The sequence below is a fragment of the Marasmius oreades genome, chromosome 1 (assembly GCF_018924745.1).
Source record: "Marasmius oreades isolate 03SP1 chromosome 1, whole genome shotgun sequence".
In the NCBI taxonomy this organism is placed as follows: Eukaryota; Fungi; Basidiomycota; class Agaricomycetes; order Agaricales; family Marasmiaceae; genus Marasmius; species Marasmius oreades.
Window position 1 is genome coordinate 1,196,796 of NC_057323.1, and position 14,146 is coordinate 1,210,941.

General features: G+C 47.5%; 8 protein-coding genes across 8 annotated transcripts; 1 reads left to right on the forward strand and 7 right to left on the reverse strand.

The window, feature by feature from the left end:
• Positions 1–487: 487 nt before the first annotated feature.
• E1B28_000323 (uncharacterized protein) lies at positions 488–984 on the forward strand (the record flags this gene model as incomplete). Its single annotated transcript, XM_043146135.1, has 4 exons — positions 488–606; positions 661–758; positions 826–845; positions 907–984. The coding sequence occupies 4 exons, from the start codon at positions 488–490 to the stop codon at positions 982–984; spliced, it is 315 nt and encodes a 104-aa protein (XP_043014835.1).
• Positions 985–1,106: 122 nt separating this feature from the next.
• On the reverse strand, positions 1,107–2,923 carry E1B28_000324 (uncharacterized protein; the record flags this gene model as incomplete). Its single annotated transcript, XM_043146136.1, has 6 exons — positions 2,749–2,923; positions 2,643–2,698; positions 2,473–2,589; positions 2,262–2,410; positions 2,056–2,207; positions 1,107–1,989 (listed from the first exon to the last, which is right to left on the reverse strand). Exons 1-6 carry the CDS (start codon positions 2,868–2,870, stop codon positions 1,107–1,109), a joined length of 1,479 nt encoding a protein of 492 aa, XP_043014836.1. The 5' UTR covers positions 2,871–2,923.
• Positions 2,924–3,102: 179 nt separating this feature from the next.
• On the reverse strand, positions 3,103–4,703 carry E1B28_000325 (uncharacterized protein; the record flags this gene model as incomplete). The annotated part of the gene is made up of 8 exons (XM_043146137.1): positions 3,103–3,318; positions 3,370–3,533; positions 3,594–3,627; positions 3,686–3,764; positions 3,818–3,919; positions 3,989–4,074; positions 4,131–4,201; positions 4,265–4,703. 8 exons carry the CDS (start codon positions 4,701–4,703, stop codon positions 3,103–3,105), a joined length of 1,191 nt encoding a protein of 396 aa, XP_043014837.1.
• Positions 4,704–4,849: 146 nt separating this feature from the next.
• On the reverse strand, positions 4,850–6,196 carry E1B28_000326 (uncharacterized protein; the record flags this gene model as incomplete). The annotated part of the gene is made up of 6 exons (XM_043146138.1): positions 4,850–4,993; positions 5,062–5,679; positions 5,744–5,805; positions 5,869–5,962; positions 6,026–6,037; positions 6,095–6,196. The coding sequence occupies 6 exons, from the start codon at positions 6,194–6,196 to the stop codon at positions 4,850–4,852; spliced, it is 1,032 nt and encodes a 343-aa protein (XP_043014838.1).
• Positions 6,197–7,166: 970 nt separating this feature from the next.
• Positions 7,167–8,287, reverse strand: E1B28_000327 (uncharacterized protein; the record flags this gene model as incomplete). The annotated part of the gene is made up of 2 exons (XM_043146139.1): positions 7,167–7,644; positions 7,716–8,287. 2 exons carry the CDS (start codon positions 8,285–8,287, stop codon positions 7,167–7,169), a joined length of 1,050 nt encoding a protein of 349 aa, XP_043014839.1.
• A 2,066-nt stretch (positions 8,288–10,353) lies between these two features.
• E1B28_000328 (uncharacterized protein) lies at positions 10,354–12,094 on the reverse strand. The gene is made up of 4 exons (XM_043146140.1): positions 11,672–12,094; positions 11,544–11,604; positions 10,705–11,481; positions 10,354–10,652 (listed from the first exon to the last, which is right to left on the reverse strand). Exons 1-4 carry the CDS (start codon positions 12,042–12,044, stop codon positions 10,484–10,486), a joined length of 1,380 nt encoding a protein of 459 aa, XP_043014840.1. The 5' UTR covers positions 12,045–12,094; the 3' UTR covers positions 10,354–10,483.
• A 261-nt stretch (positions 12,095–12,355) lies between these two features.
• On the reverse strand, positions 12,356–13,032 carry E1B28_000329 (uncharacterized protein; the record flags this gene model as incomplete). Its single annotated transcript, XM_043146141.1, has 5 exons — positions 12,356–12,399; positions 12,460–12,473; positions 12,541–12,712; positions 12,771–12,877; positions 12,935–13,032. The coding sequence occupies 5 exons, from the start codon at positions 13,030–13,032 to the stop codon at positions 12,356–12,358; spliced, it is 435 nt and encodes a 144-aa protein (XP_043014841.1).
• A 418-nt stretch (positions 13,033–13,450) lies between these two features.
• Positions 13,451–13,657, reverse strand: E1B28_000330 (uncharacterized protein; the record flags this gene model as incomplete). Its single annotated transcript, XM_043146142.1, has 1 exon — positions 13,451–13,657. One exon carries the CDS (start codon positions 13,655–13,657, stop codon positions 13,451–13,453), a length of 207 nt encoding a protein of 68 aa, XP_043014842.1.
• Positions 13,658–14,146: the final 489 nt, after the last annotated feature.

Consider the following 14,146-nt stretch of genomic DNA (forward strand, 5'->3'; position numbering starts at 1 on the left):
TTTACCTCGCACCCCGAACTAACTTTGAATGTGTCCACAGATTTACGACGCACTTTCACTCGATTATCACGTCACACCGAAGGAACAAACTGGCAGCTTCTGGAGTCCTCAGCTGATGGCTACTAGCACTGTCCTATCTGCTCTGCGCGCGGAACCTGGTAGACCCGGCATCGCTTCGGTCGTTGAAGGAGACGCATCCTAGCAGTGTGAGAATCAAGGTGTGGCTGTTATCCGATGCGAATTTTGAATTTCGATTGCGCAACCGATAGGATGGAGAACAGTGCGGTGGTAGTAATCTCGCGTATTGAACGGCCTATATGACTACAACATACTCGGACAAGTTTCGCCGTCGCTCTACGGTGTACATGGTACATGGTTATTGGGACGCAACCGTGGGCGGTGTTTTCTACGGGCAAATCGCTCCGCGAGTCTGCAGTATATAAGTAAAGGAGGCAAGGATATTACAAAGGCTATCACACCGCAAACCATGCAATTTTCTACCGTCCTTCTCTCAATCGCCTCTCTCGTCGGACTGGTCTCCGCTGTCGATAACCGGTTGTTATTCCAGGTTCCAGCAGGAGAGACCACCACTTCTTTCCAGCCCAAGTAAGAATTGAGGAATTTGGTTTGGTAGCGAAGCTCTTATCGTTGTTACTACAGGTTTGAGGCCCAATGCCAGACGTGGCCCGATGCCGCCAACCTGACTTTTCAAACGTTGTACTACCAGCCTGGGGACTTTTCAGGCCAGAACGCAAACAGTCAGTATCAGTATTTCTTGCTCTCTTTTCTATTCCCAATAAAACTAATCTCTTCGTTCGTTTATAGCCGAGGTCAAACTCATCTGTGTGAGTACTATCATAACGGATTTTTCGGTCTACATCTTGGCTCACATCTTCTAATGCTTAGTCTTACCACGATGAGGCCGGAACGACGATTACTTTCACAAAAGAGGTGGCTACGAGCCTCGGCGCCACCCCTCTCTAACAAGTTTTGGGTATTTTGAAGACGTTCTAGTACAGAAATGGTTCACTCAGTCAGCTCGGCCGTTATATACTCAGACCCGGGACCGTAGATATTCATACAACAAGAGTGTACACATAAGTATATCAATCAGATTGTTCACCAGACTCGCTTTCCTCCCTTTCCATCTCGCTATCCATAACCGCTTTGATCATTTGACTCCCCAACACTCCCACCTCCTCAAACCGTCCCTCAAAAAACGCTCTCGTTTCCGCAAACCTCATTTTATACACGTCAAAACTCCCAAAATTAACACACTGACTCCACCCTCTAGCCGCCAATACAAACTCCAAATCGTTAGACTTGTGCCATGTCTCGTGTATAGCCGAGTGAATAGCACAGTCCAGTAGTTCTTGGGATAGGAATAGATACTCTGCTACGCCAAGGAACAGCCGGAAAAGAGGTGTGGCGGCGAAAGACAAATCTTCAAATGGCTGTATACCAAGTTTGGCCCAACAATCGACCATTGCAAGTAACGATAAATGTGAATTGGGACGGTAACGCGAGCAAGAGGAAGGTGACGAGCCATTGTCATTGTTCGGCGGTACTTGACCGAGACTAAATTGATCAAGAAGCTCCTGCGAGAGTAAAATCGGCCTCCTTCCTTTCCGATCACCGAAAACAACCTGTCGTGCCCAGTAAATCCGTTCACGTAGCTTTCGCTCGCGTTCTGCATCGATTTCGGATGTGGAAGCGCGTTCACCTCCGTTTTTGTTCCCAGCACCGTGAACATCTGGGTTAGAAGGGGTGCCGGCGACGACCATGAGTTTATAGAGTTCTGTGGCACTTCGGGCATATTGATTGATTTGTTCTCGGGCTTTTGGGTTTAGAATGGCGAGGCCCGCGTATACGTGCCATGCATTGCTGTATATTCGTAATGTGAGGTTTACTTTGACGGTTTCCATCCCACCGATGTAGAGTCCATGTTCCCAAGGATAAATTTGATCCGAGGCCCAGGCCGAGCCCATACTAGAACGAGATGAAAAAAAAAAACAAATGAACTTCGCCGATGCTGGAGAGTGGCATATGGGTCACCTGAGAAAAGCAGCATGAGTAACAGCTTGTGTATTGGCGGTCGCCCGATCATGTTCTTCGTAAGACATGTAGACGTATCGAGAGCCAAAGGAACGTAGGATATCCTCGACCATATGAAGTGAGCGATCGGAAGCGCGATGTTTGATAAGAATCTGCAAAGAAAAAAAGATTCGCCAACTGTCAATACGAATAAAGCGGCCACTTACAAGTGGTTGCCCAAGCGTAGACACCGTGGGCCCATGCAACGAATGGCACGAAACAATCTGTGCATCGGCCGGTAGGTAATTTTCAAACGCGCTCTTTTCTGGTGCTTTCACGGATGTTTGACCGGCAACGATCGCGTTAAGTTTCGTAGCTTCGTGTGAGAGAATTCTCAGTTTCGTTAAACGGAAAGTAAAACAGTAACGGTAAACGCACATGGACCGTACTCGGCAACAACCCGCTCAATGAACTCTGCTTCGACCGAGTATATCATGAAATCTGAAGAACGTGCGACACCATGTCCGTCTTTGAAAACCGTAACCCCAGGAACAGCTGTTAACCGTCCCAAATAAGCAGTTGTAGTCGACCGAAGCGTATAACTCAACTGGCATACTCTTGCTTCAGGCTTTCATATTTTGTCGGAAGATCACAGACATGGATTCTGGGGGGGACAATCAACACACTAGAGGATGCATCCGGCATCATACTTACTTCTTCCATCCCGCTTTTGTAAACTGATTAGCATACATTTTCCCCATGGCCCCCATCCCAATGAGACCGATTGTTGGCTGACTTTCTATCGGGGCGTCCGGACTGGCAATATTAAAAGACATAGTGATGGAAGGGACTCGGACTTGAATGCCTTCAAGTTGTGATGGAAGTTCAGAAACATGTTCTAAGTTAGGACAAGGCCGGATCTAAGTACGCTCGTGACTCCGTCGGATGAATATCCGAAGACACCCGCTTCATTTGGGTCCCGGGAATTTTGAGATTACTGTGTTGATTGCCCTCTCTGTGACCACCGAAAAAGGTCTCTAAAGATGAATCTAATTGTAATACGACAGTTCATTTTGCTTTCTGTTTGCCTTTCTCTAACGCGTCTAGTAACCGTTTAATCATATCTCCCTGTAACTCAACCGTCTCTCGCAACTCGCCGATCTGCTTGCTCAACTCTGTCTGATTCATCGCCAACTTAAGATTAGACAAGTCTCTTCTTCTGCTATTATTATTAGGCTGAGGGTGACGGGGGTGTATTAAATCATGATAGTCGTCCTCCTCTTCCTGTGCAAGAAATAAGAGAAAGGGTTACAGTTCAGTGAGGCCAACACGTACAGAGTTCTTTGAAGTCATCTTCTCCCAAACAAGACTGAATTCCCTTCCAAGGACGAAACTAGGCAACGCAATAAGAAGCAATCCAAAGACCAATAACGGGAGGGTGACAAGTCGACCGAGGAACGATCTGGGTGTGATTTCGCCGTAACCGACTGTCGTTATCGCTGTATTAGAGATTTATCAGAGCTGAAACTGTTACTTGCAGAAACTTGCATTCTACGCACTGACTATGACGAACCAGGCAGCGGCTGGTATAGACTATTGGAGGCAGCTAGTTCGACAAAATTGGTCCAAGCCAAGCATTGCTATAACGCACCGCAAACTGAGTTGGATCACCATCGGAATTAATGAAGGTTTCTAAAGTAGTATCCCAAGTGCCACGTTCAGCGAAGTATCTGAGAGAACGATTAAATCCGAACCCTTGAAGTCGATAAAATCAAGAGCTCACAAAAGGGTACTGAATATAGTCAAAATCATGACCACGAAGAATGCGATGGCGAATAGAGCATGCTGAGACCTTTGCATGGCCAAGTACATCACTTCGATAGTACTTCCGAAAGTAAAGCGTAAGCCATCTTTAAAGGATAACGAAGAACAAACGAGTGTTTGAAACACGTACAGGAGGATCGTATTGTTATATCTGAATGGGCGAAATACTCGAACCAACCGAAACATCCTCAATATCGAGAACCGAAAGAACACGGCCTGCATGGGTATAGATATCAGCCATGATGGTGGTAGAGCACGGCAGGCTGACATACAGTATCCTGTTGCATCAGAATCTCGATGTAATATGGCAAGACTGACAACAGATCTATGATTCCAAAGAAAGCTAGGACCGATCTATCGTAATAAGCTCTCATGACTTCTATAGAAAAAATAGCAAGGAACATACATGTCATCCACTTCATCAAACTTCTCCATGATGCACTCCACGCAACACATCTCGCCATATACTCAACCGTAAACATCGCAACTAGAGTCGTCTCTATTCCAAACCAAAACTGCGGGGAAATCATGTGAAACGCTGGTACAGTTTCGAGGACGGTGACAAGGGCAGAGGTGAGGATGAGAGAGGTCATGAATATGTGAATGAACATGGCTCCCGACGACGACTTTGGCTGTTCCAAGAGCGCGAAAAGGTCTCGCTTCCATGGATGATGTATTGATGCCAACTGTTCTTCATCATATCTTCGCGAGTGCTCGCTTTCAACACCGAATACAATTTGGCCAATTCCTGAGGAACTCGGTTGAGGAGTATCTTCAGTAAGGAACTGAGAGGAAGTGTTATGATGCAACAGAGTTAATTCGATTCTACTTGTGCTCGAGGACATTGATAAAGCCCGTTATGGGCAGGACAAGACTTGACGTAGACTGGTGGATTGTTTGCTGGCAGCGGCAACCGAGCCCACCAAGACCCTGCCAGACCCTGAGGCCTGAGGGCCGTAAAGCTTCCCACGGATCACAATTTTCTCGTGCCTCAAATACAACGTTTCAAAAGAAACTCGTAATCGTTTATCGTCTTCTCTACCAAGCCTTTCATTGCCTCTGCTGTCTTTTCATCCCACTCCTCCGTCCATCTCTTGACCTCTTCCTCCAGAACCGGGGTCTTATCACTCCCATCCTGTGTGCGTTTAAATTAGGGACATAGGTGAGTGTCTATATTCAGAACGGGGTCTTCCCACTGCTCACCTTGCCTTTAATAATCCCCGTAGACTTGCTGAGCGTCCCAATGAACATGATCTGTGCCATATCCTGAGCAGGCTGAGCCTCCCATGTGTATTGGATCCCAGCTGGGTCAAGTCCCAGAATTCCACACAACTTCGCCATCTGCTTTTCCGCATCATTCACGAGTCTATCTCCATCAACAACGATAGGCAATTGTTCTGCCACCGCTGAACCCCCAGCCGCTTCGATCCCTTCTGGAGTAGCAAACCAAGCTTTATAACATTCGTACATTATCCTCTGCCATTTGAATGATGTGTCAATAACCGTGTCTGCATCCGGGAAAGGACCTCCAAGCGGTTGTAATGCCCGCTTAAGGGACGAAATGGTGCGGCATGGGTGGCGAATGATTATAATGGGCAAGAAGCTCGCAAAGAGCCGGTCTGGAAGAATCGTAGGATTTGGGATAGGGAATGGTGGTGGTGTGGCCGTAACGGCTTTCCCTCTCTCTTCCTCTGGAAGGTCTAATAAATTATCCACGATGGGCGCCCTTGGTTTGGCTTCACCCTCAACGGCGATATTGGTAAAGATGGTTTGTGGATCCATTAGGTGGTATGAATGTTCCTTGATGACGACCGTCTTTCCCTGAAGTTGCCACCGTTTTAGAGGCCAATGAGAATGGGAAAGCGGTCAGGTGTACAAGACCTACCTGGGCTTCTATATCGGCTATTGCGCGTTCCAGTCCATCGAATCTGGACTGAAAAGTTGTGTCTGGATGGACAGAAAGGTGTAGAACTGAGGGATAATGTACTTAGCAGGTATAAGTACACTCACTCGCGTGCTTTTCCTTCATTTTGTCCATGAACGCAGCCATATTGCCAGATGCGATCCTCGTTCTGAGGCGTTCTGGCCCAAACATGTAGGCATCCTGCAATCGGAAAGACATGAATGAGTATTAGAGTGGCTAAGCGAGGTGTCTCATGCTCTTCACCAGAAAAGCATACTGCATTTAGAATTAGCAAGCTGGCTCACAGATACAGCACGAGAAAAATGGACCAACCGTTTTGAGACCGAGCGCAGGATGGCTTTCCAGGAGGCGAACGAACAAATTGGAGGATGTTCGAGGATGGGAAAATAAAGCGATTCGACGGTGGTGAGCCATGATGTTTGAAAAACAACGCTAAAGCACGGTTTTTATAGAGTACTTGCCGCCCTAATGAGACCTGGTGACCAACACCTATACCCACTTTTTGAATTCGAATACCATGTTGCCAATGCGATTTTACGTCGAATTACCCGAATTTCCGTACCCCAAATGACTCATGCATGCCGCGGCGACGCGTAGCAAAGCGCGTTCCGCAGCAACGGACTAATGTCAACGGACAGGACTGGGGCTAGTATGGCTTCTTACACCAGTCAATATTCTCGTACATGGCACTTTGAGCTTCAAATACCACGTTCCGAAAGAAATTCGTCATCATTCATCTTCTCTACCAAGCTTTCCATTCAAGTTGCCTCTGCCTTCCTCACTCCTCCGATGGTGCATAACCAAGGCTTTGTAACGTTCATAATTTCGTGCAACCCATTTGAGCTGTTCACATACTGATAGTCCGAAATTCGACGGGAAGATGCCATTGATGACCGTGGTGGTTATTCGGTGAGAGGCCCAGGTAGTAACAGACGCCCACAAGCGCCTACACCTATTATTTTTCGCGAGTTCATGTCATTACCCAAACGGCCCTGCGCGTTTTTCTACAACTCCTGCTATCGTACACATGCATATATTGGCCCTGTCGACCCACGGAAAAAGGATGTTAAGAATAAAATATGCCCATTATCTATAAACGTCAAAAAACCGAATGGACATTTCTAATTGGCTGGCTGGCAGGCGACCAGTCGACGAGCGGTAACCTTTTTTGAGTGCTTTTGGCCCAACTTGCTCGGTCCAGTGTAGGAAATATAATTACTGATACAGAAAGGTACGGGGTGGCGACGGATAAGGAGATCAATGATGGATAGAGGGCGGAAGTGGGGTGGAAGTGGAATGAAGGCGATGGTAAAGGTGAACAGAGTTGACATGGGATGCTTTAGCAATCCCTTCCATATTGGACTACTGGGTCACCTCAGTCACCTCATAGGTCGACTTCCTGACCGCCTTGGGCCATTTTACCGCGTAGGGCACTGTTTGCTATATGCAGGGCTGTCTCGTGGGTGCGCCACAACTGTATATCCTGCAAATTATCGCTGATAACAATGGTCTGGAGAATCTTAAGCCCCTTGTTGTTCAGAGCGGTAAAGGCAAATTGTTGACCAGGCGTGTAGACGCTGTTGGCCTGAGCAAAGTCAGCACCATAGACGATGGGCTGGACAAAGCCTTCGAGCACTTTGAGTATGGCTAGAATCGATTCATTATTCGGGCCAAATTGCTCGTCCGTGAGAACATCGTCCGTAAAGATCGCTGGTTTGTGACAGGCTTGCAACGCTGCTTTGGCGTTCTGGATGACACCTTCGAGACTTCTGGCTCGGTCATCTTGCATCTGTGTGACAATAATATGCTTCTTCTTCTTCGGTCCGGGTTTGTCACCCCCCTCATTCGGAATAGGCTGCGGGCTGTAACGTGAGCAGCAGGTTGTAAGCATCATGCATCATGTCCCGTGCAACAACGCGGCAACGTGACTTACTTTGTTATTACACCGCTCGCGCCCTTGCTGGCTTGCAAAACAGCACTAGCGACACCCGTCCTCACGACTTGGGTGATGGTGGTTTGGCTAGCTTGTCGTGCCATCTCCGTGCCCGCTTTTATCATCGCGTTCTTGGCCATGCCTTTAGCTATTTCGGAAGCGGCCGCGCGTACAATCTGCGTACCAGCCTCTTTGACAGCCCCAGCTCCTGGACCCAATACGCTGGTAGCTCCTCCAAGCACCGTGTCCACGGCGAATCGTTTCAAACTGATATCACCCGCATCTCCCTTGACGCTTGGGTCCTTGATGGTTTGACTGATACCGTACTCTGCACCGATACCTACCGAAGCAGCCAGTGCGCCTCCAGCGACGGCTCCAACTGGGCCACCGATGCAGAAGCCTCCGACAGCACCGGCAACCTTGATCAGGCTTCCTGTGCTGACAGCAAGCGCTCTTTTTGCTTGCTCCGTGTTGCCTGCCAACGCTTGAATTCCTGCAGTGACCGTTCCCACGACTGGAATCGATTCGCAGACTCTTGTCACTGCACCATCTTTTGAGATTGAGTTGCCCATGTAGAATCTGTGTTAGATGTCTGTATATAAACAAAGAATGTGTGTGTGTGTTTAGCACGGATGTCAGCAGCCTGTACCGGTGATACAGGGCCTGCCACAGGAAGCCCGTACCTGCCCCTTTCCTGTAGAGTAGTGTTGCAAAAGAGGGTATTCAGGAAGCAAAGGTACGCGGATGGTACGCGGAGCTACAGTGTGTCTGACGTTTGGACCTGATTCTAAAATGACATCGGGAAAGGTACACCCCCGAGGCTCATTTTGTGATTGTACGAAATGATTTGCAGTCGCAGGCACCATCCTCAGTCATGACATGTCAATAATTGCGCGGCCTCGTAAACGTGTCGTCCTAAATTTTCAACCCTGCCAACGGGCCTATCGCTAGGGATAGGATACGAAACCGGACTAGGGAAGAAGGAAAGAACAGTTAGATCATACCTGGCTACTTATCACACATTCCTTGCCCGTCAGTCTCCCATGTATCGATATACCAATCGTCGCACCCGCGATTGCATTTCCGTCGTGAGGAGTCTGGATCTCAGGTCAGTCGGAACTAGGTCGCAAGTTGTTTCGCGAGCGGCGCATCCTCGGTAAAAAATGGACCGACTACCGTTCCTTTGGTTGCACCAGGGGGCTTTTGCATTGTTCAAAGAATCGACGAGGATAGACTGAGTCTGATTAGAAGGATGAATTCTAGCAACAACGACGAGCCGAGGTCATTCGAGATTTAAAAAAATCAGATGCGAATCACGACACACTTTGACAAATATCCGAACACTTCTTCCCCGTTTCTGTGACTCGTGAGGAATGGCCGTCATGGTGTCCCCTCGGGCCCTACCTTGCTCAGCGCGGGCAATGAACGTACTCGACGCGCTTCTTCTGTGGCAATTCAAATATTTCAGTCTCGCGGGTGAAATCGTGAAGATTATTGGACCTACTCCGGATCTTAGAACCTTCCCCACAAACCGCCCGTAGCCGAACGAACACTTGAAATTGAACTTCGTCCTCTCATCGCGACCTCTATCGAAAGCATAAGTATAAGCACCGAGTCATCGATCATCATTAAGGACCACATACATCCTTCATTGACTCTTGTGAACGTTCTCCGTGATAGAATTAACCGACATATCCTCCAACTTGCCAAGGGGTCTACGTCCGGGAAAGGACCTCCAAACGGTTGTAATGCCCGCTTAAGGGACGAAATTGTGCGGCATGGGTGGCGAATGATTATAATGGGCAAAAAGCACGCTGGGATAATCGTAGGATTAGGGTAGGGAATGATGGTGGTGTGGCCACAACGGCTTTCCCTTCTCCGGAAGATCTAATAAATTACCCGCGATAAGAGCTCTTGAGATGGCGTCACCCCGATGCCGATATTGGTAAAGATGATTTGTGGATCCTTGATGACGACTATCTTTCCCATTCTGACCGGCCATTAAAAAACGGCGCATATCACAGGCCCGGGGAAAGTGGTTCGGTGTACAAAACCTACCTGTGTTTCTATATCGCCTATCGCGCGTTCCAGTTCATCGAATTTGGACTGAAAAGTTGTGTCTAGATGGACCGTCAGAAATATACGAAGCTGCCAAAGGACACAAAGCGTAGCAAGTACTCAATCGCGTGCTTTCCCCCTCATTTTGTCCATGGACACAACCATACTTCCAGATGTAGGCATCCCATTGCGATGTCAGAAAGACATGAAAGCCAGAGTGGCTAAACAAGGTCTTTAACAAAAAGAATGCTGCATTTGGAATCAGAAAGCTGGTTTACAAATACAGCACGAGAAATGGACCAACCGTTTTTGAAACCGAGCGTAGAATAGCTCTCCAGGAGGCGAACGAACAAATTGGAGGATGTTCGAGGATGGGACAATAAAGCAATTCGACGGTGGTGAGCCATAATGTTCAAAAAAAAAGCCAAAGAACGGTTTTTATAGAGTGGTCGATTAGCACCGGTACTTACTCCGCCAATGGATTGTACGTCGAATTATCTGAATTCCCGTACCCCAAATGGCCAACCGCGAACATGAGAATCCCAATTAAGAAACGTATTCCGGGCCAAAGTCCTCGAAGGGAACCGCGCACGCGTAGGTAACATGCTGAGATAGTCCTATACCAGCCTAATTACATGAAGCGTCGCAGGCTACAGTGATAAATGAAAGGTAGACATAACTGATACGCACCAATTCCACCACTATAACATTCAACTGTCCCTCCTAGGCATGACGTCCAAACTAGATAGATCAACATCGCGAAAATCTCTATTCTTAACACGTCGTGTCTCCATCTCTTTCTTGACAAGATAAAGATTAAGAAGGTTAATCATATCTCTGGCAAGTACGAACGTGCCGAATCCGAGCGTGTTTCTCCACCTGAAATTGAAAAGTCAGAAGTCATCAGAATAAAAACGACACAGAGATTGACCAAATCGGCTCAAAATCAGTCCACGCCTGTCCTCCTCCCCATAGCGTTCTCAAAACTAGGCTCCACTTCATTCCCCCTGTCCCCGGCGCTGGCGAGACGGAAGAAACAAGCCCTGGGGTCCGCACAGCCAAAAGCTTTCTCAACGGCTCGGAATGTTTCGAAAACCGAAGTAGAAGATTTCCCATATGTTTTGCAATGAGCGGTATGAGCAGTGCTCCGCCTATCGTACGACCAATTGGCGAAGCATTGATAGTGATAGAAGCTCCTCCTGCTACTACGTTGGCTGGATTCTGATTGCCTGCCTCCGCAGGTTCTGCTGGTTCTGCGCCTTCCGGACGTGGCGCTTCACCTTCCGGACGTTCTTCAGCTTCTGGACGGTTTTCATGTTCTTCGCCTCCATTTCGGACCCGAAAGGTAAGGAATCGATCCTCTTCAGGCGTGGCATTCATCACTTCTGTCCTTGGCATCCCCAAAGCCCAACGCGTGACTCGATCCAGACATTTTCCATACAGGTATCGTGTCAATGGTAGTACCACGAGTCCAACCGTGAATGGAGATGGGGGCCAAGAGAGGAAGGTGTCAGTCACAGTATTAGTATTGCTCTGAACAGGGCGTATCTGGAAGTTGGACCATTCGAGGAGGGCAGTGATTATTGGGAAGAGATTGAATGTGGGCTTGAACCTGTACAATACCAATCCAATGGGAATGAGAGGGAGATTTATGACTGCGGTCCATGACCGTTTACTTGAGTTTGAAGGGAAAAGAGCATCGGATACTCTAAAATTTGAAAATAAGTCCCCCAAAAAAGATGGGAAAAGAGAAGGAAAGAAAAAACCAACTCGTTTCCGAAAAACTCTCTTATAGCCCACGATCCATACTTGGCCAAAGCAGAATGCGTTCCTGTTCCATTTTCGCATCAGTCCAATTGTGAAAGTTTTTAATCCCACATAGGGGAGGTACTACATACCTAACGCAACTCCAGTCGCTAACCCAACCGGAACGAGTACAATCATCCATTTGCCCACTACTCCCAAGGACACATTCCATTTGGTAAACGCTTCATGGAGGATTTTCATTCCAAACGGCAAATCGCTTTCGACCTGATATTTGGCCCCACATTGCGGGCATTTTTGAGCTCTGTCAGCAGTTGTAGCCGAGGGATTTGCTTCTGCTGTTTTTATCCATTCGAGAAGACAGTCTTCATGGGCGAGTAATGTGCAATTGCATGGATGTGTCCATGTACGGGGCGGGTCTGCTGGCTTGTCGTAGAGTTCTTCTTCGCGACATATGAAACAGAGCTTGACCCGCAGGTCATCAATTGTGGGAACGTGGTCGCTCATCGTGCGCCAGGGTGATGGTTGTGGTCGCCTTTGAACGTAGTCGTGTTCATTTTATCCTCGAGTTGTCATTATCAGTGTCACCTTCTATTAAACGATTTGCTAAGGTGGCGGTTTGCCAACGTCAATGTCAAATACACTGGAATTACTTCAATTTCGAACGAACATTCGGATTAGATTCAGACTACACGATGAAACATACTGGTAATCAGACGCAAAAGTAAGGACGAAATAGACAGGAAAGAAAAGGTTCCGAGCAAAAGCACAAAATACGTTCACAGGATTCCATGCATGACATCACAACTTCCATTCAATCAGTTGTCCTGGACATGGTTCAAGAGACGCAAGATGTTGAGGACTGGAAGAGGAAGAGAAGGGGTGTCAGTCAGTGCAGGAGCGAATGGAAAGAGATACGTACAGAGATTGATGAAGCTAAAAGATAGTTAAGAGTAAACGTCAATTCATTATGCGATTTAAACAGGACGACCGAATAGCTTACTCAAGGTAAAGGCTGATAGATCCCATGATGAACTCATCCGGTGAGAGGCGACTGTTGATAAGATGGGTGTCGTAGATAATATAACCGCTGAATATCAAACATCCGCCAATCGCGAAGATGAGATCCATAGTCGAGTTCATCGGGAAGAACATGGAAACTAGCCCTCCCATTACTAAAGTGAGCATATTAATACGAGAACCTGCGACAGCGAGAACATACAAGCTACGTACCAAGTGTGATCAAACCAGCAAACAACCATGGACCTAGACCGTCAAAGTCGTACTTGGATTGGAAGGTGAAAACAGTGAGTCCGAGGAAGACACCGGTCGTGATGATCCTGTAGGTTAGTGGTTAGCCTGAAATCATATCTTCAAAAGGCTTGCCATCGACTCACAGAGCCTCGAGAACGATGAGATTATCGTAAAATGCGACGACAACACCAAGCGTGAACGATTCGAGGAGAGTGAAGGTTGACAACAGGACAAAGTTCATGGGATGACTGTGACGCTGCCAGTACAATAAACCGAGATTGATTAAAGTACCGAAGAGCGGGACATAGAATGACCAAGTACTTCAAAAAGACGTCAGTCCAATCGATAATGTCGGAGAAACGGAGTCGATGCGTACTGTGTCTGGACCCAAGAAATGACATCAGGACTATTCGAGACGATTCCTCCGACAATGCAAGTAGCGGCCTTGATAAATCGATTAGATAAGACTTCCAATATTTGAAGTAATCCAACGAACTATTTGGAAAACTGAAAAGGTATGAGTAACGATACAAGGGCCGCTTCTAGTCAAAGCGCTACTCACGCAAAATGGTATAGACTTTTCGGATAAAAGCATGCCTGATCTCAGCTGAGCTTTCAGATACAGTTACTCCATACTGTGAACATTAAGCCTATGCGAATCATAGGAAAGCATGTCGCAAACTAACCTTGAAGTCGTCTGGGAGGTCACCGGCCTCGGGCTGGTCATAGAAAGCGCCCCCGGCGGTGCGACTGGAATTTCCGAGTAAAGGGTCCCGAGAGTCATCTCTGAATAGTTGGCGTCCACTCTTTGCGGGTGAAGGTTGAGTAGTCTGGTAGGACGGAGGAGGAACTGGATATTGGCTCATGGTGGTTCGAGAGAGACAGACGACAGCGATTGCTGTATAGGTAATTACCTGCTATTACTAAGCGAATAAAGATCCGTGTTCCAACAACCGTGGATCTTGCAAGATTTGACTCATTGGACTATGTAGAGGCTTCGTAAGGGGGAAATGGCCATGTAACCCAGAACTTGTTTCACGGGTGGAACTTGGACAGAGAAGACTCAGTCGTGTAATGGATTGTGATAGGCCACATACAAACATTATGGCAATATAGAAACCGAAAGGAAGAGCCAAGGAAAGGCTGTAACATATACAACACGTTACACCCTGATGATAGGACTGTCAGGAAGCTGAAAGGCAGAAAGCGAGCTGCCACTGGCCAGTGTATGTGAAGCGAAAGGCAAGTGCGTGATGAACGGCATGATCTTAGCGATGATTGGCTTCAAAAGGCGCTCGCGAGTGAGCTGCGTTCATAATGGTAAGTAAATGAGATCGTCAACGTTATCGTCCTCC

Coding starts and splice junctions, on each gene's coding strand:
- E1B28_000328 (XM_043146140.1), bottom strand. CDS start 12,044: ATGAGCGACCACGTTCCCACAATTGATGACCTGCGGGTCAAGCTCTGT. Junction 11,605..11,671: donor AGCGACTGGAGTTGCGTTAG/GTATGTAGTACC, acceptor AAAATGGAACAG/GAACGCATTCTGCTTTGGCC. Junction 10,653..10,704: donor ACTGATTTTGAGCCGATTTG/GTCAATCTCTGT, acceptor TTTCAATTTCAG/GTGGAGAAACACGCTCGGAT.